Source organism: Simochromis diagramma, unplaced genomic scaffold, assembly GCF_900408965.1.
Source record: "Simochromis diagramma unplaced genomic scaffold, fSimDia1.1 OVJJ01000304.1, whole genome shotgun sequence".
Lineage (NCBI taxonomy): Eukaryota > Metazoa > Chordata > Actinopteri > Cichliformes > Cichlidae > Simochromis > Simochromis diagramma.
The window spans coordinates 7,793,953-7,817,878 of record NW_024387030.1 but is presented as its reverse complement, the minus strand read 5'-3'; the positions used below and the strand labels follow the sequence as shown (position 1 = coordinate 7,817,878).

General features: G+C 44.4%; 1 protein-coding gene across 2 annotated transcripts; it reads left to right on the top strand.

Moving 5' to 3' along the window:
- The first annotated feature begins 1,577 nt into the window (after positions 1 to 1,577).
- LOC120740148 (SLIT and NTRK-like protein 3) lies at positions 1,578 to 16,761 on the top strand. Of its 2 annotated transcripts, none has more exons than XM_040042288.1 (7): positions 1,578 to 2,294; positions 5,094 to 5,374; positions 5,564 to 5,815; positions 6,053 to 6,168; positions 6,429 to 7,352; positions 8,537 to 8,756; positions 14,186 to 16,761. In XM_040042288.1, the coding sequence occupies exons 2-7, from the start codon at positions 5,159 to 5,161 to the stop codon at positions 15,308 to 15,310; spliced, it is 2,853 nt and encodes a 950-aa protein (XP_039898222.1). In that variant the 5' UTR covers positions 1,578 to 2,294; positions 5,094 to 5,158; the 3' UTR covers positions 15,311 to 16,761. The 2 variants fall into 2 exon arrangements, with proteins under 2 accessions (XP_039898222.1, XP_039898221.1); XM_040042287.1 differs by having other exon boundaries at positions 1,578 to 2,424.
- Positions 16,762 to 23,926: the final 7,165 nt, after the last annotated feature.

Genomic DNA, 23,926 nt, shown 5'->3' with positions numbered 1-23,926 from the left:
AGTAACGAGGAAAGAAGGGGAGAGAGAAGGAAAGGAAGGAAGAAAAGATGTGTATTAAATAAGGAATAAGGAAAAGTATGCTCTGACAGAAAGTAATTCACATGAGAGGAAGGAAAAGCCTTTGGAGAAGGAGCAAGCGGAGGAGGAAGAAAGGAGAAGTGGCTCAAATGAAACAGCATGACTCCCCATCCATTTCAACACTGGACAGCTCCATAGACAGCACTAGGCCAGTATAAATAGATCCCCTACTTTAGAGGCCCCGTCAACACTCTAAAAAAGTACTTTATGTGCTCAGAGCGGCTCCTGCCCCCAGAGAACAGACACACAGGTATCTGATGGTGCCTGATAACCATCTTCACTCAGTTCCTCTCCGTTTGTTTTCTTAATTTAGGGAGCCTCCACGGTTCAACAACAACACCTCTGTGAGAAAAGAGTGTTTTTCTCCCAAATTCTCCATCACGGGCAGCATTCTGCCCTGAGGTGGACAGTAATAACCCCAGGTCTGGCATCACATTACCCCTGTCACAGAGATTACAATAATATCTCAGGACAAAAACCCCATGTGTGATTGAAGCTTATTTATAAACACAAGCATCCCTGCATGGTGTAGGCGAATTAAATGTGTGCATGCCTCAGTAAGCAATCCCCACGAATGCATGTGTTCATGTGGCTGTGCATACATGCCCCACATCAGCCAGCCTGTTTCCATTGCGAGTGAGCGTTAAGTAGCCTTGTGGGGAAGCTGTAATACAGACTAATGCACCTGAGAGCCCTGAAATCTATAACCATCATCTACATCTCCCTGATATTACTGGAACCGTCTTACTGTTTCTGATAGGAATCTCCAGAGACCCCCCCCCCCCCCCCCCCCCAAATCTTTACTCCTGTAAGGAGAGAGAGAAAGAGAGAGAGAGAGGAAAGAGAGCACTAGGGGAGAAATGCACCTCTCCATTTCCTCAAGGTTATTCACCTTAATGCACGCTGAAATCAATGTGAAATTGAACTGAAAATTGAACTTTCAGCTCAGTAATGTGGAAGACATGTTGTTATTAAATCTTTTCCTATAGCCATGAAACCGGCTGACTGATAGTTGAACGCTTTTGAATGCGTGTTTTCAAAACCATGGCACCATGGGGTGTTTTATTGAGACCCTCCCCTTGGTCCGCTGGAGACGCCGGGCTTCACGGGGGCTCCATAGCCGCCACTTAGAGAAAGTATCGATGGAGCATCAGCCACCTAGCAGGCTGTGATTAGCTGATGTGGGGAGCTCAATTCAGCGTTGGTAGGGGGGCTTCATTGCTCTCGATCTGGGCGGCATCTGTTGCGCCCACCACCCCCGTTTGGCAGGACAGGTGTTTTGGTGTAGGCCGCGCACAAACTTCTGGGTCTCGCTGTAATCTCCGCTGCGGCCCCCCTCATAGAAGTCACCACAGTTTTCCCGACCGGTACCGTGTTTGTGTGCGCGTGTGTGCGTCCTCGAGCGCGCGCGCAGGCACGACGAAAGCCAGCTGGCACGAGTCGCCATGGTAACACACACCGGTTTCACGAAATCCGTCGGCGCTTAAGGGCAAGAGAGGAGAGATGAATAAACTAATGAGATTATAAATTATTGTCGGTATAGCTGAACAGTCGGGGTATTTTTTTTTTTTTTACCGGGATGCGTAACCGGGCAACGTGAGGAGAAAGTTTATGGGGCCCATTGTCTGTGACTCTGTTGTGTCTCCTGTAATCTGTTTATGATGAGGAACTGAACTGGCTCCTCTGGTGAGGAGGAACCCACCCTGCGCGCTTTGTGCCTCATATAAAAACTAGCAGGGCAGCCGCCTTATTGCATGATTAATTCCGGCGCCTGCCCCCCTCTTTTCCCCTCCCTTCTATGAATTACCTAGTTGTGTTTGAGATGAGGAGAGGATTCTCCATTATTACGCCCAGGTTACAACTCCGCGCATTGCACGTCTGTTCAGCAGACCAGTGCCGCAGCTCCCACGGGCTGCACTGTGGAGAAGCGGACCTGCATCCTAAAGCCAATCGTTTTTTTCCTCTTTTCCTCTCTCTCTCTAGCTCTCTCTCTCTCCCGGTTTTTATCCTCCACCTCATTGCAGTCTTATCACGTCTCTCCCCCCCCCACCCGCTCTGGTCCCCCCTCCCTCCCCATCCGCCTCAGCCGCTACAGGAGAGGAGAGAGGGAGCGAGAGAGAGAGGGAGAAGAGTGCGGCTGAATGTGAACGACATGTCGACAGTCAGCCTCTAAAGTGTTTTCTCGGTCGTTCTCTAATTCTTTGGCGGCGGACTGAGTGAGTATTACCCGCATCCCTGCTCTGCTAAGCGTCGCTGTGTGGATCAGAGAGGCTGGTGAGGAGAGACAGACAATGAGGAATGCAATTGGATTGCGTTGCTCTGCCAAGGATTTTCATACATAGCCTGGTAAATGTCTTAATAGGTTCTGTTAATGACTAGGCTGTTTAATTGGTCATGCCTTAATTATTCTAACTATTACAATTTGTGTGTCGTAATGTTAGGGGCTAATTGATTTTCTTGAAAGGCTGTGAGCTATCCAGGCTCATATCCCCATACATTTGATCAGTGATGCTGCTGCTTGCCTGATAGTGCAGATCTGTGCTGAGAGCAGGGGCCCATGTAAAAGCCTGTGTGAAGCTTGGTGAGTGTGTATTCTGACGGACAGAGAGGACAGAGAGATAGAGACTGGAATTATGTGACATGAATAATATGGTGAAGAATAAGCAGTGACTGTCATCTCTGGTTCGCTTGCGTCAGTGTGCAGGTCTGGAGGAGAGGGGAGAGTGAGAAGAAGAAAAAAAAACTCAGAGAGACTAAAGAAAGACAGGGAGGGAAGCCACACCTGTGTCAGGACGGTTTTCAGATGGACATGAAGACAGAAGGACAGAGACAGACGCACGCAGAAGCACAGGCAGAGTTCTGGGCTGCCACCAGTCAGTGCTTAAGTCCTTTCGTTTCTTGTTACCATAATGATGCAGAGCTATGCCGACTGCTGACTAGTCCACTCGGCTGATTGGAGAAAGAGGCTTGACTGTGTTTCTTCTCATTAGGTAGAGATGCCCATCCACTAAAGCAGACTCTAACAGGATGGATCCCAGTGGTCTATCTGGACTCTGTATTGATCTCCTCTATACAGGGGGGCCACGGTCCAATAATAAACAATACATATCTAGACTGAAGACCCAGTGGGACTCTGAATGGGCAGTATTTTGTATTGTTTTCCAATTTGTCCAAAACTGTTGAGCATGTAAGCCTGTTTTCTCCTGTGAAGCACAGATGCTCTGAACACTTTCATACACTGATGACTGTTTTTCCACTTCTCCTTGTGCTTTCTTCCTTTAAAATTGTGAGGTTTTCCAACAAGTATTGCAGCATTACACTGGTTTGTTATGAAAGCTCACACTCATCTACACGTGTCTAGCTACCTGTTTCTGTACTTGGCAGGCTATAAAAGCCTACTTTTTGGATATGGTTTGACCTTTCTCACATTGTGTGCAACACACACGCATGAAACTTGGCTCCAGCACAGTTTCTCTGTGAGGCGGGCGTACATTGTGTGCAGGGCAAGAGGAGGGCTTTGATGTAATCAATATCAGATTTCAGCTGTTTCACTGTGAGCTCTCATCCTGAGTGGCAGCCTTGACTGACTTCTTGCTGCTTATGCAATCCCACTCTTCTCTCCCACCTCACCCATTTCCTCTTCTTTTGTACCTACTCTCTGCACATTACTCCTCCTTTATATGTCTGCCTCTCCTTTACTCCTTCCCTTCCCCTTGTTCCCATTTTTCCTCCTCCTCCTCCTCCTCCTCTTCTCATTTCTACCTCTCCCTTCATCTTTTCCCCGTCATAATCATCTCCGTGATTGCTCTTCCTCTCCCGGGCGGTGATGTTTTCACTCCTGCCTCCTTGTCTAACTCGCTGATGCTAGATTATTGCTGTATGATTACAGCTACCATACCATCATGATCATTATTGCATTTCGCATGGCAGTGTTCAACACTGTATGAGCAGATCGAGATGCTTTATCCAATTTAGATCTCATTAAGACTCGAGAGGAAATATCCCCGTGCAGCACTCACGATCTCAGCTGTTTTTCGCTTTTCTTGTCTTTGTTGTTGTGCCAGGAGTTCTGCAACTCATTCTCTTGTTATTACCGCGCCGCTCTCATCATCGTCACGACCATCATCGCTATCGCCGTCAGTTCACGTTCCTGCCTGTCGTCGCACTGATTCACACCACCCCCACCTTTTGAAATTTTTTTGAAGAGTTTTGATTTTGCAGCAAAGCTTTTCACTCCACTGTCATTATCACAATAATGATTATGACAGGACTCGATGGCTGTTGATAACCCAACGTATTTTTCTGATTGATAATATGGGGTATTTTGTGCCTCATCCTTCTGTTCTCTTGATTGCCATTCATCTTATTAAATGGAGCAGTTCATTAGACAGAAGCGTTATGAGTCTGATTTGCATTCACCCATATTCATATTGCATACATTAAAATAACACATGCGTGACATTTCGGCTTCACCCGGCATTTGAAAACACAGATGAATACATTCATCACAAGCTTTGCCCACCCCCTACCTCAGCACTCAGAAAGCCACTCGGAAAAAGGATAAAACGTGATTCACAGGTGAACTAGCCCACGTGCGTGCCTTTGTTTTGCATTTTCAATGTCAACATTTGAATTTTTAATTCAAAAGAGACATTGTAGCAGCTGAGAGATTCTTCAGCCTGTTGTTTTGTGTTGAAATCAATTTGTCCTGGTTTTGTAAACCCTCTAAGCCTTGTTTTCCTGTTATGAATACAAGCACATGCATACATGGTTGACGGCTATCATATCATACTGTGGCCTTCCTGTACGGCTTCATTCCACTATAATGCTGTTCCGTCCCCATGACACTACACTCTGTGTGATTTAACATTTATTTTCTGACTGCTTTAGTATGCCTCTGATGTATCATCCATCTGATTCATCCTGAACTGACTTTTGCTGCTGCCTCCCTGGCTGTTTGCCCTCTGTTAACAATGCGTTTGTGTGATTGTGTGTGCGTTTGCCTCACCGTGCAGTGCGGTGAAGGCCTGATGCCGGGCTGTAGCCGCAGGCTGTTGAGCTGAGAGGGAGAAGCAGGAGGATGCAGTGGGTCACTCTGGCGGTGGCCCTGGGGTGTGCGCGTCTCTCCCAGGCGTCGCACACCCCCACCCCTACCCCCACCTCCACACACACCCCTCTCGTGGACAACTCCGAGGAAGAAGTGGACGAGCCGTGCTTCGAGCCGTGCACGTGCGAGGTCAAAGAAGGTGTGCTACACGTGCACTGCGATGGGCGGGGCTTCACAAATGCCAGCCAGGTATGGCTTTCTTCATCATTTGTCTGGCCACGCATGTGGAGCTGCACTTTACTGCGCTGTCACTTATCTTATTATCTAATATATCTCCCAGTCTAATATCCTGCCTCTAATGTGGCTTAGGGCTGTTTCTAACTGCTAAATTTATGTAATTAATAAGATAACTAATCAGACCTCTAATTAATCATTCAGGTGTCACAGTCATGGGTCCGCCCTTTCAAACTCAACCTCCAGAGGAACTCTCTAAGGCGTCTCTATAGCAACGGGTTTCAGCACCTTGGCAACGCAGTGTCGATAAACCTTGGCAACAATGCTCTCCAGGACATCCGAGTGGGAGCCTTCCACGGGCTCGCCAAACTGAGACGTCTGTACCTCCACGAGAACAAGCTGGAGGTTTTCAGAAATGACACCTTCGCCGGCTTAGAGGCTCTGGAATACCTCCAGGTAGTCCCGAGGAGTTAATCCGTGTTGATTATCCACGATTGACTTAATTATTGACAAATTTGTCCAGGATTACTATAGATAGCTGTGACAGAAATAATCAATGGCTAGCAGGTGGCCTGTGTGAAAGGATCTCCTCAAAATCTCTGTGCATTTTTGCAAACGGAGAGCTCTCAGTTGAGTTTACTTTCCAATTCGAGCAATTACTCATTCGTCACATCTTTTCTTTCTTACCTGCAGGCCGACTACAACGTGATCAAACGAATTGATAGCGGTGCTCTGAGGTTCCTCTACAAGCTCCGTGTTCTCATCCTGAATGACAACCTCATCCCTAACTTGCCTCCTCATCTGTTCAGGTTGGATTCTGATTATTTTACTGCAGAGCTTTTAAATTATGCCAGGACTGATCTGTAGAAATATCAGTGTCGGACACAATTAGTCACGCTGTACTGCTGAATTAATGTTCCTGTGGCATACTATTTCATATCATCAGAGATGGATTAATCATCAGATAAAATGCTGGCTCCTCTGTGATGGAATGTGTGAATTTTATTTTACTATAACAGTGTCCTTTCATGTGAACTAGCAAACTATATCCCTCCTCCTCCTGTACCAGATCCGTGTCTCTGACTCATCTGGACCTGCGGGGAAACCGTCTGAAGAGCCTGGCATATGCTGGGACCCTGGAGTACGTTGGCCGCTCCCTGATGGAGATACAGCTGGAGGAGAATCCCTGGAACTGCGGCTGCGAGGCAGTGCAGTTACAGCAGTGGCTGGGTCAGATTCCCTACACGGCGGTAGTCGGGGATGTTACATGCGAGTATCCCTTCCACCTTCACGGTAAAGACCTGAGGGAAATCCCCCGCAAAGAACTGTGTGCCGACCTGCCAGATAAAGAGCTGCAAGCAGTGGGGAGTGGTCCATCAGCAGGATCACAACCCCAGCATTTGCCCCCTAACTCTAAACACCAACCTGGGCGAGTCAGACCAACTAAGCCCTCCTCTATGGTGCACGGCTCCCGCCAGAACACACATACTTCCTCCACTTCATCATCCTCTTCCTCTGCAGAGCGTAAAGACAGGGAGAGGCACCCAAGGCCGACTAAAAGGCCTCGACCCTCCAGAACATCCCCCACGCCACGCAGTCTGATGCCCAACCAGAATCCCCCGGTGGCTGGTTACCAAACACGGCCCCCTATTCCCATCATCTGTCCCCTGGGCTGCACTTGCAACCTGCACATAACTGACCTGGGTCTCACCGTCAACTGCAAAGAGAATGGCTTCCTCAATGTGTCCCAGCTCACACCTCGGCCTCTCAACGGCCGCAAGCTCTACCTGAGTGGAAATTTAATACAGAGGATCTACCGCACAGACTTCTGGAACTTCTCCAGCCTCGACATGCTTCACCTGGGGAACAACCGCATCTCGTACCTTCAGGAGGGTGCTTTTTCCAGCCTGACGAGCCTGAGGAGCCTCTACCTGAACGGAAACAATCTGGAGAGGCTGAGCCCCCACATGTTTCTAGGATTGCAGAATCTAAGGTAAGAACCTTTTGGATCAGTCACACCATTTACTTCTATTCACTTCAGACATACATATTAATTAAAACCTCATCAGCTTAGGTATTTAGAGATTTGTTTATAAGTATGTGGAAATTAATTTCACTGTAATACTGGAATGGCACAGAGCAGAACATTTTGATTACCATTATGCCAGAGTTTGATTGAAATGGAAGGTGCCCAGTCTCTTCCAGAAGTGTCATTTGTTAGTCACACTGCCTGATGCCATGCTTCAGTTTGGGTGTGAGTGACAACGTGAAAATTAATGGGTTTTTGTTGTATTTGCATACAGAGGTGTCGATAAGGCGGTGAGACATTTGGATTTTTTGCCAGGATTCTTTTTTGAAGAATAAGAAAAGCTTAAAATAAAAGCACACTGTCAGAGTGATGTATATTTATGTCATCATCACAATAAGACAGTTCCTTGGTTAATAACCTATATCCAAAGTCAGTCATTAAACAGTGAGGAAGACAGCAGAGCAGACTGCAAAGACCTCTTTTAGCCTTTTGGCTTTCAGCTCCACTATTTTATATTTAAAGACAGGGTTCAGGAAAAAAAATTTCCATAGCCATTTATTTGACTATTAATCAATAATAAAAATCCTCTCTGGACTTTTCAAAATGTCTACCTCTTAACCTCTTGTTAGCCTTTGTTAGCGACTTAATGGTGAGGGAGCTGTACAAGTCATTTAAACCAGATCCATCACTTATTCTAGCAATTGCACTACTGGATGACTAGCATGCACAGAGAATTCTCCAGCTGTACTCTGCACATATTTCTGTTATTTAAAAAAAAAAGAGTCCTTTTAATTTGATTTAACAAGATAATCTGATACGCAAAGGCCAGTGTTAGTAGTCATCAGTGCAAAATTACACAATTTTATTTGATAGTGATCAGTTTATGGCTGCGAACAGGGGATGAGAAGATGAAATCCAATTTCTGGTGTGACTTTGTGACATGAATATTCATTGATGTGTTTGCCATGCACGGCCGCGGCATATACTTGGAAGTTAAATGTATGAAAAGGCATCAAAAGGAATGACTAATTTATGCAGAAAGGAAAATGACCTGATACAGCTTTACGAGATACAGCTTAGATACAACATACCGATAGTCTCTTTGCTTGTAAAGTCTGTGACACTGCCATCTTCTCTCCTGTCTATAGGTACCTTTATTTTGAGTACAATGAGATCCGTGAAGTCGATCCCGGCACTTTCGACTCCATGCCATCCCTCCAGTTATTGTTCCTTAATGCCAACCTGCTGCGGAGTCTCCCTCTTGGTGTATTCTCCAGAGTCAATCTAGCCCGCCTAAACCTTCGAAACAATCACCTGCTACAGCTTCCGATGGAGGGCGTGCTTGAACACCTCACCGGACTGGTACAGGTTAGTGTAAATTACTACATTACTAACCGTGTTTACTGAATGGCTGTGGCGGTGTGGATGCAGGTGGATGCTTGAGAACACAATTCTGGTCTGCTAACCTCTGTGTGTGCAAATGAGTCAGATACCTGGCATGAGGCTTTCAGCTAATTTAGGCCAAATAACATGCATTTTGCTGACTGACAGTTGCCGGGTGGAAAAATAGAGATTATTGAATTGGATCACCCCTGTTGATTTGCTACACAAAAATGTGCATAATTATACAGAGCGTATTTATTTCAAATGTCAGCCGGTGAGATTAAAAGAACTAATAGATTGCCAAGACACATTATATTATCACAGCTTGATGAAATAAACAAAACAACCTGAAATCTTGGATCAAGCCATGGCCACGTTTAAAAACTTCTGGCAGCCCCTGGTCTCCTGGCCTCTGGCACAGCTGCAGTTTTCTCTGTCATCTGTAGCGTCTGTTGTTTTGCAGGCTCTGCTGTGGCTTGTGGGACTATGGTTGCGCCTCAGGTATTCTAATTGGAAAATTGCAATTGACTTGATTTGCATAAGTGGTCTTAATAAATCAGGAGCTAAACTGGAGAAAGCTGAACCTCTCAAGTTTTTGTGAATGCTTGTAATTAAAGTACATTTCAGTAAATAGACTGTATAAACTGCTGTTATGTGGTAAATCCAGCTTTTTGTGAGAGCTTACCTCGCACATTTGACTGCAGCTTTATGTGACTGGTTGCTATACACAGCGCACCAATAAGGACAGAAAGCGAGGTGTTACATTTTTTTTTTTTTATCCTGCTTCCTCTCACTTCAGCAAATTTAGTGTACCAGGCTTTTCTTAGACAGCCTGAGTAGAATGAGGTAAGGTGGGTGTAGATTAGCCCGAATGTCATTGTGAATTTCCATTTTTCTTTGCTCCATGCAAAATTCCTGATCCTAGGTAGTGTGGGTGAGACTGGCAGTTCAGAGGCTGTTTCTAAATCTTTGCTCGAGGAAGGGACGACAGTAGTTCACGGAGCTGGAGGAGCCATGTAAAAGTGTATTATGGGTTTTTCTTTTGCACTGTTATACACCTCTGATGTCCAAGAGCATTAAAGCATTGACCAAATGGAAGCACACAGTGGGCTGTATTCATAAAGCTCAGCGGTACGACCATTGTAGTCCCTCAAATCTGTGCCACAGTAATTGAATACATTCATTTACCAGGGTTGTTATTACTCTGACAAAGCCACATTAAGGCTGCCCATAGACCACGTAAAATAATGTGACAATGATATCACCTGTTGACTTACTGCTGGCCTGTTTGAAGCTCGGGATGAGGGATTTCTGGGCGCTGGCGTGTGCTTTTGGAGCCAGAGTTTGCACAGAAAAAAAAAAAATCAAAGGGTAACGCAGATGGAAACGGGGTTTAGCTCGCAGCTGCAGTAAAAAGCAGTCCATTTTGTTAATCATAAAACAGCAGCATGTATAGCTTAGAGTCATTGTCACCATCAAGAGCAGGATTATACAGTTACACCCACTTATATACACTGATATGAAAATACCATGCTGATGTCAGTGTAATTAAAAAAAACAAAAAAACAATATTAGCGTGACACCAGGGAGAAAAATTGAAATCACTCTGGTGTTTATGATTTCTTAACTAGAAAACGAATAGCAGCTCAACAGCAGATGAACCTTAAAAGAAACTCGAGTTAGGTGACTCAGTATCTGAGAGGATGCCAGAAATGATATATGTACAGCTCAGAAACACATATGTCTTTCTCAGTAAATGCAAAGGACGTGTTGTGCAGCAGAGCAGCGCTTCCCTGTCATTGCCAGCCGTAATGAAGAAACTTGCCCATGGCCATGTTTCACTTATATAAACACAAACAGCAAGTCTGTCTCTGTCCGACGATAACAGCTGTAAAATGGCCATTTGTTGCTTTTACACTTTGGTTCTGTGTGGATTACAGAAACAAGATGTGAAGTGTTAGAGAGATTTAGAGGTGGTGGTAGGTGGATTTGCTTATCTGGACAGAGCTATGCTAGCTGCTTCCAGGCCTCTTCTAGCTGTAGCTTCATATTTAGAGGGTTTTTTCTTCTGCAGATGTAAATATGGAATCTTCTCAACACAATAACAAGCAGTCAGAATGTTTATGAAGGTGAAAACAAGTTATATTTTCTTGCAATACAAGCCAGCATTTCAACTGAAATTGCACATCAAAGGCATTTTTTTTTTCCTTTTTTTAAAATAAAAGTGAAAGCATCTGTAATCATTTTAAACGGTGCTCTGAAAAGATGCGTTTTCTGTTTCAGCACAAAAGACGTCTTTGGTCTCATTGACTGGCTAAGTACTCTGATTTAGCATTAAATGCCAACTCATGCAGGTGCGCTGTGAGGTGAAATTTCTTATAGAACAAAGGTGGGATTGATAAGAGTAATGTCGTGTTAATAGCCACTCAAATTAAATTATGTGTAGGTAGCTAAACACATAGGCAGTGTTACCAAAGAGCTATTAAAATGACTTAATGTAGTAAAAAGTTAAATACTTTGTCAAATAGTTTTCAAAAGAAACAAACTGAATTCCATTATAATTCTTTTTAAACACAGAAGCTGTGACTGTGCACTTGAAACTGGGATTTTTGTCCATAATGTGTTCACATATGGAGATATAATAAATGGCCATAACTATCTTTAGCAGCTGTGACAAGTAAATTCTTCTTCTAGGGTCTACAGTCTGTTTGGAAGAGCTGATAGAACCGCTTCCATCGCTGGGTGCTCTTTCTCATTTTATTTTATTTTTTCCTCAGACCCTCATGTCCCCATAATAACAGTTTGCGGCACATTTCAAAATCAAGATATCTCATACAGCTGCATTAAAAGACAGTGTTTATTTTCCCTCCGAATAAAAGATCAAGGGCTTCTTTCCAGGCTCGCCATGTTGCGCTGATGTTCAGCAATCACACGGAGGCAGAGATGCCAATTTCTTCACCGACACCAGCCTCAGTGGACCAGAAACTCTTGCTCTTTGCTCTGTGCTATTACTACCGCTCTCTCTCCAGCTACATGAAACACAAACAGCTGGATAGAGAAAGTTCATGCCCCTTCTCGAGGGGTTGTTGAAGTCGCTCGGGAAAATATAGGAAATCGCTATCTGAGGTAGAAGTCTATGAAGGGAGCACGAGCACACCATGAAAAATAAATTACAACACTTCAAAAAATAGACTAAAATCAAAATCTGTGTGAGTGCACTCAATACCACAATCTGATGAAATATAGAAGTGTAAGTGGAGAGCATTGATACGTTAGTGCTTTGACATAATTCTTTGGCTTCCTATGCATAGCATCTCACACTCTACCACTGTAGCCGTAAAGACAGATTTTAAATGTACACGTTTTTCAGAATAAACACAATTTTGCATATGCTGCAGATTCTTCTTCAGTCTTTTCGTGTTCGCTCTGTGTGTGTGTTATTCAAAAGACAATGAAACCCATTCATCAGTATGGAGAAGGCTTGGCAAGCTGAAGCTCAGGGGCGTCTCGTCACCAGAGACTAAAAGCAGAATCCCTGCGCCAGAACTTCCAAAACCTGCTTGTATTGACTCTATTTCTGTGAACTAACTGGAGCAATTCTAATGACTGACAGGATGTTTGGGCAAAGTGATCAATTAGAAGGCACACAGCTCACTAAGAACGTTCTGAATTTCTCCCCTGATGTGAATTTTTTTATAGCTCTCAAATAAAGTTTGGATGATTATTGCCTGATCTTTGCTCTCTGTCATAATGATAAAAACCCACAAGAGCAAATATGCTCTTCTGCGGTTAAAGCAGGGCCATTTCAGTCCTTTATTTAAGTCAGGCTGAATATATTTTCTGACAAAAGAGGGTTCCCAATATATCATTGCAGGCTGGATTAAAGCAATGAATGCCGGTTTGGTTAGTGTGCCACTTTTTATTGTCAATTTAGTGTACGTGACTTACTCCAAGCCTTTGTGTTCACAGAACGTGCATAATGGTATCATGCGCTCATATTTTCCCCGCACCTGCCGGGCTAACTGAGGGTCTATAATTTCCTGTCACAACACAAGCTGTGATTGACAAGTTGACAGCAAATCGCACACTAGGTGACCAGGCGTATAAATTGTAAACAGTGTTGGATGTGTTGGACAGATGCTTTGAAAAGAGAAGGGGATAAAGCCTTTGGGATTTGCGTGAAAGAAAACAATAAAATGCTTCAAGAATTTCCACCAGATGTAAGACTGTCATTATGAAAGTTATGAAACAGCAAAAACAAACTGACACTTTGGTCATGCAGTGTTTCTTTAAAATGTCACTTTGCTCATTCGCGCTGCGTTAGAGGCTAGATGCGTCACAGTAATGCGGTGGATGCTTTTCAGTGGACTTTTAATATGAGTGAGTGAAAACTGCAGCATAGTTTCTCTTCGCCTTCCAGTTGCAATTACGCTATTATGAAAGCCACACAAAAAGCCCACAGTGGGCTAACTTCAATAAAGTGAAGGAGCATCCGGTTGTTCAGTGTGAGGCATGAGGAGGTAGCTGTATCATGGCTCCCACAACAGCAATGCTGAATCATCTCGGAACGCATCCATCTATTCCTGCAAGCCAGGGAGATAGCCTAACCGAATTAGCATGACAACATTTGTGCGAGCTCCTTGGAAGTGTGACAGAGAGAATATCAGCTTTCATTGCCAATGTCATTGCTAAAGATATGGAACAGATGAGTTCTGTAGACAATACAACGTGATGTAAGTGATTCCCTTCGTGCATAATCTGCTTTAAGCTTTTCAGAGCGCGGCAAAGTGAATATTTGAGTTTGTTTTAAGGCGCACAATCAATAGCTGGCAATGAGAAAATGGATTTGCACGCATACCTATTGGATTATAGCACAGGGGAGAGTTGCATCACATCCTGTTAAAAACAAAGTGCTGTGATACTCTTGCACGCTCGTCACAGAAAAGCTGCCGGTGAGTTTTATGAACAAGCACTAATATAGAAACTCTGAGCGGTGTCTATTCAAAACTTTTTTCTATGAGAGCCCTCGCTGCTGGGAAGAGTTGAATATTGAGGATATATCCAGCCTGGGCACCATCATCTGGTAAATGCAAGCACTTTAATGTTTTGATGACCCTATAATGAGAGTATTTACATAATCTGTGCATTCATCACATGCATATTTTAAAAATAATTTGGAGCTACTGGTCAGTGTGGAGAGCCATTATATCAATTCTGAAAAACTCATTTTCCAAACCTTATTACTTGGAAAGGGTTAGAGATATCATTTTTCTGGTTGTCATCTAAATAGGAGTCGGAGCCATCGGCCCATTCTTCAGCACAAAGTCAGGGAAATTATCTACTGCACGGCAGACCAGTAATTACACTATAACTACACAATGACAACACACTGTATTTTTAATGTATTTCTCCAGGTGGACCTGCAGCAGAACCCATGGGAGTGCAACTGTGAAGCTGCTCCACTGAAGCGTTGGCTGGAGGGGCTCAGTGCTGTGGTTGTGATGGGAGAGGTGGTGTGCCATTCCCCGGATAAGACCAAAGGTGTAGACCTGCGATCCCTCTCCATGGAGCTGCTATGCCCTGAGCTGGAGCCTCAAGAGGACCAGGACCAGGAGGAGCAGACGGCCACCTCCACGGCTGCAGACAGAGGCGTGTCGGTTGACTACCCCGGCTCAGGCGTCGGTCCCCTTCCGGAGAAGAATTCAATCCCTCTGTCGGTCTTAGTGCTCAGCCTGCTTGTGTTGTTTGTCTCTGCTTTCTTTGCGGCTGCGGCACTAATCGCCTACGCCCTGAGGAGGAGAGACAAGCTGCCGTTCCGCCGCCAGGGAGAGGTGGATTTGGCCGGCATCCAGATGGAGTGCGGGATCTTCACCGAGCAGACGCACCACCATCATCATCACCACGGCCTCCCGGAGACGCCGCCTCTACCTCCGCCTGAGCACAACCACGTCTACGACACCATTCTGCCCCCAGAGGCCGCTGCCAAAGGCCCTAACCCTGCGGCGGCATCGCACATGTGTAGCAACCCCATCTACAAAGATGAGCAGGACGCAGCGGTGAAACAGCGGCCGCAGCAGCAACAGACGTTCGCAGCTTCGAAAGAGTGCGAGGAGGGTTACTGCTCTGCAGCAGAGAAGGAGAGGGAGTGGGCTCTGGAGGTGTCCTCGTCACCCATCAACACTGTTACAGGAGCCATGGGACCACTCGCTGGCCTCCACGGGAACGGCATCCTGTGCCCCACAGTAATCGACAGCCAGGGCCCCACTCCTAAAGTGGAGCTGGTGGACTGTCTCTTCAGACTCCCAACTCCTGAGTTCAGAGATTTGCCAGATAGGTATGTGAGGCCCCCGCCCCGCTACCCCCACCCCCAAGACTCCAAACAGGACACGAGACCCGACCAAACGCTCGTGGTCACCACCACCACGAGCTCCACTCCAGGTGGTAGCAGTCAGAGCGAACAGGGAGCTGGAGAGCAGAGAGCCAGACTGAGGACCACACCAGACTACATGGAGGTGTTAGACCGCTCTTACCAGTTTTAACGGGCCTCCTCTTTCTCCCCCTCCTCATCCTCCTCTTCCTGCTACCCATCTTCTCTTGTCTCTTCATCATCTCTCTCTCTGGTGGTGAATCATTCAGTAACAATGACTTCTGTACAGAGGTTGGCTTTGAGAGGAGCCTGTGGGGGAGCGGGACTACACTACACGCTATGTTTATTCCTGGATAACGAGCTGAGGTCACTTTTTGTATTTTCCCCACTACTGGCATATAGGTTGGTTTTTTGGCAAGGAGTAGCTGATCACAGATCTCTGCCTGGAGGCAAAACTTCAGCTGCAGCTACTACAGTATCCTTTTCTTTTTCTTTTTAAAGTACTGAGGCTCGGCTTTTCTACTCGGCGCCACAATTAGCGGGAGACGGCATGGTGGTGGTGGTAGTGGGCGTTGATGCTCATAATATTGCTCTCAAAAGACCTGCGTGGAGGTGAAACACACCAGCTCTTCAAAGCATCATCAAACACAGAGTCGTGAACTGTGACAGCCTCGAAGTTTAGAGCGAGCTGGGTGGACACGTTAGGATGGAGACCAGACAGAGAAAAGCAAGAAGAAGAGAAGTAACTGAAAACAGCCAAGTGCCTTAGCAATGAACAGCCAGCAGTGTGGTCAATGCTTATTTTTCTATGAATACAGATCTATTTATCTAAACAAAGAGGTTTGACTACCAATGGATGGGACGCTGATGGACGACTGAGACTAATCAAAAACCCGCCGAGTAATTGCATTCCCCTGGATGAGCCAAAAATAATAATATACCCAGTCAATATTGGAGTTGTTTGTATGCAGTTCTGTTCATTTTCATCATCTCATCCAGTTAACTTAATTTGCTTAACCGGTTGATTTTTTTTTACAGGGCTACGATGATGGACATATCCAGGAATAGTCGTTTGCTGTGTGAAATTATAAAAAGGTTCTGGTTTTATGGAGAAAAAAAAAAGGATACAGATTTTTTTTTCTTTGGTTTGTTTGACTGAAAGACAAAACAAAGGAAATTACAGAAGGACATTAAGGCAATGGATGCATCTTGGATTTCTTAATCAGCCAGACTTAATGGGGCCAGGAGGACCTCTGCTGCACATTTTCATTTTCATCGGACTCAGACACAGAGGTTATTGTATTGATTTTTAAGTATTTCTCAGAGGAAAATTGAATGGCAAAAAAAGATCAATGGACAAAAAAAAAAAAACAAGATGTAAAAAAGGCATTTTTTGTCTAAAAAACAAACAAAAGAGACAGACACTTCTATCAACTATCGATTATTATCTTTTACAGAGGTACCTTTTTATGCTTTCATCTCTTACCAATAGTAGAGGCAGTTGTGAATATATTTATTCTTAGTTTTCGCGTGTTGAAGCTCTCCTGTAAGGGATCATGTTATATTAATGTATAGGATGGTTCTGCATCTGGTTCAGCCTTCTTACCGCCGACCCACGAAATACAATAAAGGGTGCTACATAAAAAAAACTACTGTGTAACCGCTTCACACATACATACACTTGCCCTGACCCCCATAAATGCACACTCACTCTCCCTGTTGCTTTAATAGTGTATGAAAGAGACGGCTTGAGGTATGCTAAGCCTCTAAGCTTGTCCATGCAGCGTGTTGCGGAGATCAGATGAGAGTTGAGCAAAGCTGGCTGCCTGCAGGGTTCCTCACACACTAAAGGGTGGAGATAGAAGCTAATAGTGTGAAATCTACCACATTAACGGTATAAAATAAATACAAGTCCATTGGGTGAAATAAGGACATAACTGTAGCCAAGGTCGTGAATTGCTAGTGTTTCTTTCATAATGATCTTCCCTCTCTCTTCTGCTTTCATCTTTCCATCTGATTTGCTCCTTTCTCCCCTTTTCCTCTGCTCTTTATTCCTCTGCTCTCCTCCTCACCTTTTCCTTTTGTTCTTTCTTCTCTCCTCTATTTCCCCTTCCTTCTCATTGCTCTGGCTGTCAGCTCAGCCTCGCAGGACGGACACGGAGAGGTGCTGTTCAATATGCTGCTCAACACACAGGTAGCTCACATTCAAGTGTGTGTGTGTGTGTGTGTTTTGTTTCTTTCTGCTGTGCTCTTTCCATCCTTCGGTGATGAGTGCAGTTCTTCAGACGCCTCCTCACTCTCAGTGTTCAGAACTCTGTTGCACAGATAATCCCCCTGTGGGTGCGTTTGTGTGTGCGTGTGCGCACAGTCGCGACTTTGTGCATTCAGAGGGGTGTGCCTTTGTTTGTAGGTGTGTGTGTGTTTAAGAAAGTGTGTGAAGCCGGGCGTTTGTGCGGCTCGTCTGTTGGCATGTGCATGACGGGGAGGGTGAGTGCAGCGGCACAGCCTCAGTCCAGCCTTAATCCTCTAAGCTGTGTAGTTCACTCATGCCACATCAGCCCCATTGTGTCTACAGACAAAGAAGCCCAGTTAAAACTAAATGCCAGTTAGAGCAACAAACGACTAATTATAGCATCATTCTCTCCGTCCTGTTCGCTCGCTTTCCCTCACTTTTAATGCTTCCTTCTCACTTCCTCGACCATGAGCATGTCTAATTTTTGCAGCCCTCTCTGCTCTGGACCCGTTTCAGAGAGTGTGTGTTTGTGTGGGTGTGAGCGCGTCGACGTGTGTGTGTTTGGCTCTTGCGTTTCCCTGTATGCTCGTGTATGTGTCTGTGTATGTGTGTTTGACTATCTGACAGCTTTGCCATGGTTCATGTGTTTGGGTCCTGTCAGAGCTGTCCTGTCACTGTGTGAAAAAAATCATTCATTTCCCAGAGTCGAGGATGAAAGAGTCTTTAGACTTCAAACGCCTGTGGGCCTCTGTGGCTTAGATTGCCTCTCGCTCTTCCACCACCACCGTGTCATTTATTTCTTAAAAAATACAAAAAAAAAAAAAACAGTGCGGCTGTGGCATCGGTTAAGTAGAGATGGCAGAGACGTGGCGCGGAGCTGGACAATTAGCCTGATTAAAACACTGTCATTTTGCATAATAGATTTAGCCTGAGCTGCGATAGGCGGATCCTTCTGAGTGAGAGTGTGTGTATGTGCGAAAGCATGAAAACATATTCTTCTCTGCATAAACATGCGGAGTATTAAAAATGCACAGTTAGGCATGGTTTGAAAAGAGATCTATTTAAAAGTCATGGTGCATAGCTGCACAAGCTTTGGTGTTTGGCCATGACAAATAGTTGTGGTTGAGCTGGTCATCGCTCGCAAACACACGCGCGCCACACACACACACTCATAAACATTTACATCAATATATCAGCGCTGCAAATGTGTGCACACTTTCTACATACAAATACAAGTAAGCACGAGTAAACAAAGTCCATTTATATATGTACATAAACTGTACATACAAGCACATATGCAAACACAGCGTCTGCTGCAGCGCTGTGATGTTGTTTGGTTGCTCTGCATTGCAGTAATCGGCTCCGCTCTTCTCCTCTGCTCTCACCCACAGACAATCACCGGCTCTCAATGGACAACATCAGCAAGGGAAATACCTACAAAGAGAGCGAGAGACATAGAGAGAGGGTGCAAGGGGGAGAGAGAGAGAGAGAAGGGGGGACAGTGAAGGGAGAGTAAGGAGGATGCTGGAAGAAAGGGGATGATGAGAAGGTAGGGAGGGAAAGATGGACTAAAGAAGACAGAGAGATTTAAGGGCAGATGGGGGAAGATGAAAAGAAGGCGAGAAAGATCAGCAAGCGGGTGTTTCCAGGCTTAAGGCTGCTGGAGGACTTGTCATTTGCTTGCAAGAGGAGAGTTACTGTAGGCAGCAGGGCAGTGAGAAGAAAGAGGAACTTAGAGTAGATGTGCGAAACAGACTCAGATAATGTATCTGTCCATTACGGGGGCACACATTTCTGGCTGCCTCTGCTTTGTGTCTGCTCCTTGGCACGCGACGCCACCCACGTGATCTCTGCAAAGACCTGGAGCTCAATTACAAGTCTGCCAAACAGTTAAAAGATGAAGATTTTTGAGTCTTCTAGTGTGAAATGACAATACTTATTTACAGGCCTGTGAAGGAAAATGGCGGATTACTCGGCGTGGTGGCTAGGTGTTATTATAGTAAGCTGATATGTGTCTGTTACTGTGTCATTCTGCTGTTGCGCTAAGCTGATGTGGAGACACTAAGATGGCAGGGACCGGCCCGGTTGACGTTGAAAACATCATGCAGGCTTTACAGGGCCTTGTGTTGAAGAGTTTGTGTGTGCGTGCAGGGTCTGCGTCTTGTCAGTTTTAAGGTTTTTGTGTGCGGGAGATGAAGAACAGACAGAAAAAGGAGAATATGGGTGATCTTCACAGAAAAGCTATTTTAAGGGAAGTTGGTATCATCGAACAGATTTGCACCCGGATTTTAAGTCCCCATGCAACCACAAGGTTTTGAGTTTCCTGCTGGAAGAAGACACCGCTTGCCTCGGGTTCCTAGCAACTCCCTGAGAACGCTGCCACTAATAGAAAGCGAACAGAAACGTAATTATGCTCGAAATGGCATTTTTGAAGTCTGATTTTCACTTGGAGATTGGCATTATTGATTTTTTAAATCCAATTTTCCATTTTTAAAAATTGACTACATACCAATTATTCGCTGGATTGAGACTTGGAGAAAAACTACAAAGCCTGAGGATCACTGTCTCTCTCTGAAACAGTGTTGACGCCACCATAAATTCTGATTTGTGAACGTGTCTCCCTGCTGTTTCCTTCGTAGTCAGAAGCGAGCCAGGAGCAGAGGATTAGAGCCTACCTCAACACTGGAATGCCTGGTGGCTGCTACTGCACAGCTCCCAACGCTTCCTAAATACCCCAGCTGGTGGTTTTTAGTTTTGAGAGGCAGTGGGCCACACAACTGTCGACTTTGCACTTCATTTATGATAAACTTAAGTCGGTCTTAATCTCTGCTCGTCGCCGTGTGTTGAACCAGTGTTTGGAACAACATGTTTATCTGGCGGGGAAGGCGAGTGGAGTGGGAGCCAGGGGAAGGCACCCGTTCATAGAGATAACCCAGAATGTCTTCTCTCCCTCCAAGTGAGGCTCTGAAACTGGGAGTGCGATTGTGTTTATGTGTCTGTGTGCAGGGCCGTAACAGTGATTTATGGGTCCTGTGCACAGAGGGGAGTTCTGGACCGTGGCTTTACTTTTTCATCACTGCAGTTATGGCATCAAACAACTAAATCCAACCAGCCACAACATAAAGTTCGCACACTTTGATCTCCCGATCGGTTACAGAAAAATCCTCGGGGAATGATGCCTTCAAAGCTGTTTTCACACATGAACCCCCAACAGTGTTGGGAGAATCAGACTGGGGATATTGTCCGGAGTCGCCGTTTATCACATGTAGCACACCGAAGATTTTTGAGTCAAGCCTGCACTCTCTGATGGTTTCAACAATGACTTTACTTGGGCAGAGCTTTTAGCAGGCAGGACACATGATACCCACTCACCTGCCTGCTCTCAAGATAGTTAGCTGTGCTATTCCCACATGGGCTTAATTGGACATTATCCAACTTCATTCTAGAAAATGAAGTTATAGACTGTTAAAGGGGATCTACCCTTTAATTGTACCTCTATAATTTCAATACTGGACTCTACTAAAATAGATTTGTTTGATTCGCTGTTCAGAATAATCCTTATTTATCTTATACTGAGCTATTGGTGCACATCGGCTCTGTTTGAAACAAGCTGGTTTAGCTCTACTCCTTTTAAGGCCACCTTTAATTTCAGTTTGGTTTTCTCTCACTGGCTGCCCTTCGCAAACAGAAGTTTTGAACAGCATGTAGGTGTGGCTTCCATGGTCACATGCTGCGCTCACTGACCAATTCATTAGGTGCATCTTGCTAGTATTGGGGCACACCCTCTTCTTACATAGATTTAACAGCTTGCTGGAATCATTCCTCAGAGATTTTGGTCTATTTTCACATGTCAGCATCATGTAGTTGCTGTGGATTTGTTGGCTACACATCCATGATGCAAATCTCCCTTTTCAGATGTGTTCCTGCATTGAGATCTGGGGACTATTTGGGTACTTGTCATGTTCAAGAAACCAGTTTGATCTGCATTCGTGACATGCCACAATATACTAAAAAAGTAAATGATGTTCAATTGATACTAAGTCACTCTGGTGCTAAGAACCATATTACACCATTACAACCATCCTAAACGGCTGGATGGATCCAAGCTTTCATGTTTTTATGGCACATTCTGACCCTACTAAATGTTGCAAGAAATCAAGACTCAACAGACCAGGCGTGCGATATTTTTCTAATCTTCTATTCTCAAGTGTTGCTGTGAATTGTAGCTTTAGTTTCCTGATCTTCTGTATACTTTGTTGTAAGGAGTGGGTTATTTGAGTCACTGTTGCTTTCCTATCAGCTTGAAGCTCTATGGCAATTCTCTTCTGACCTCTGGCATCAGCACTGTATTTTTACCAAAGAGAACTGCCGCTCCCTGGATATTTTCTCTTTTTTGGACCATTCTGTGTAAACCCAAGAGATGGCCGTGTGGGTAAATCCCAGTAGATTAGCGTTTTTTGAAATATTCAGACCATCTCATCTGGTACTAAGAACCATGCCGCATTCAAAGTCACATAAATCACCTTTCTTCACCATTCTGACACTCGGTTTGGACATTTAGTTCTTACGTTCAGCTCTGCCAGTACATGTCTGCAAAAGTTCAGGACTGCAGTGTGGGTGAGAAAACAACTTAAGCTCTCGAGAATAAACTTGAGAATAAACAATTACTATTACTGTGCACATAAATGCATAAAGAAATCAATAGTGTTGCAATTTATGCCGATGAATGGTGGAAAATGCCATAATATTACTTTTAGTAAAGGTTATAACATTTTTGGTGCCTTAAATTTCACTGGAAACCAAACTTACCTTAATTCATTTAAGCTCAAGTCCAGTTTTTTTTTAAATGGGATTACAACAGAGAGACTGACAGGAAATACAGTTAGAGAGGGATGTTGTGATGTCCCAAATGCAATACTTTAATATCAAACACTGCTTTTGTCTCAATCTTTGATATGCAAACACAGACAGACACACACACACCAGGTAGACTGATGATGCAATAAGGACATTGTTTAGACTGCTGCTGTTTCATCCACCTATCCATCATAATGTAGTAACAAGTGAATCAGTGGCCAATATTGACTTCTGTGAGAGTTATGACGCTCTCACCAAGCATTAGTTAGCAAACCATCACGGAGAAAAACAAATCTTTGAAGCCACGCAAGTCAATATTTTTATATTAACAATGGATCAAATGACTCCCGACTAATGTGAAAGGAGCTGGTGGTTGTGAAGAACTTACAGAATTATCACCCGGCTCTGCAGGTGATAATACCTTGTTGATTAAACTCACTATGAAATGATCAAAGCAAGAAAGTGATAGAGAATTTTAATAGATCATTAAAAACTCATGAGTTAGCCTTGATTTGATGTAGTAAACAGAATTTGACTAAAAAATGCAAGGTTAAAAAGATTGTCGGGAAAAAAGACGAGGAAAAAAAAGAAAATATTCATAACAAATTTTCTCCTTTATTTGTATGCGTATGTGTGTGAGATGAACACGGTCATTCTTATGCATTATATATACTGTCATTGAAATTTTAACACTTAAAGTAATAATTAATGCAAGCATTTAATGTTTAAGAGTTACGCTTAAATGTTAAACCTGTGCATGACTCAAACTTGCAGTTAATTCCTTTTGCAATTCAAGTGTTGGTGTTGCTCTTGTGCTGGATAGCATTACAGCATGCGCACATCCTTCATACTTTGAACAGTTAGTCTTCAAAATGTAACCGAGGCAGACAATTTTTAAGGCTCTTTACAAAAAAAAGCCCCCTGATTTTATTTCTGACGGTTCCACTTTGTCTCACACAACACTTGCTGTGTCGTGCATTGTATTTGTTTGCGGTTTTGATGATTTTCTGGGTTCCATGTTTCAAAAACCAGAGCAGTGTGAAATAGAAGTGTAAAATCTTCATAAATATACACTTGGGGATGACAAAAGGCATTTTAGTTCAGACAGTTTTGGAACCATAGCTCATCCCGGGGAGCTGCTGTTTAAATAAATACAAGCATAACAAATGTGTGCGTGTGTTGTGTGCATGTGTTTTGCTGAGTGAGAGCCCTCTGGTACGTGCATGTGCCAGTTCTTCAGCCGTGGAATGAATCAGATCTGCTCTCAAGACTGCGTACCTCTCTCCAACAGCGGACTCGTAAAAGAAAGCCCTACATGAAATCCATTATGCTTAATTCCCCAAATCCATAATACTCTCAGAGGTCTTAATCTCCATCCCATTCTTATATAAATTAGCTTCTTCGTCTCTGGCAGACAGAGCTCTCTCTGTCGACACCAAATGCCCAGACCGCTCTGCACTCAGTTGGGAGAAATCACTGCGACTACAAGAGACAGCCATGATCTTTTCTGCAAAAGAATAAACCTTTTGGGAAATATGCTTATTCACTTTCTGGCACAGAGTTCGACGAGAAGATGGATACCACTCTCATTGCATATTATGTTAGCTTTGCCTAGCACAAAGGCAGGAAGCAGAGGGAAACAGCTAGCCTGGCCCACGGGGATGTAAACAGGATTGCACGAGTTACACTGTGAGCATT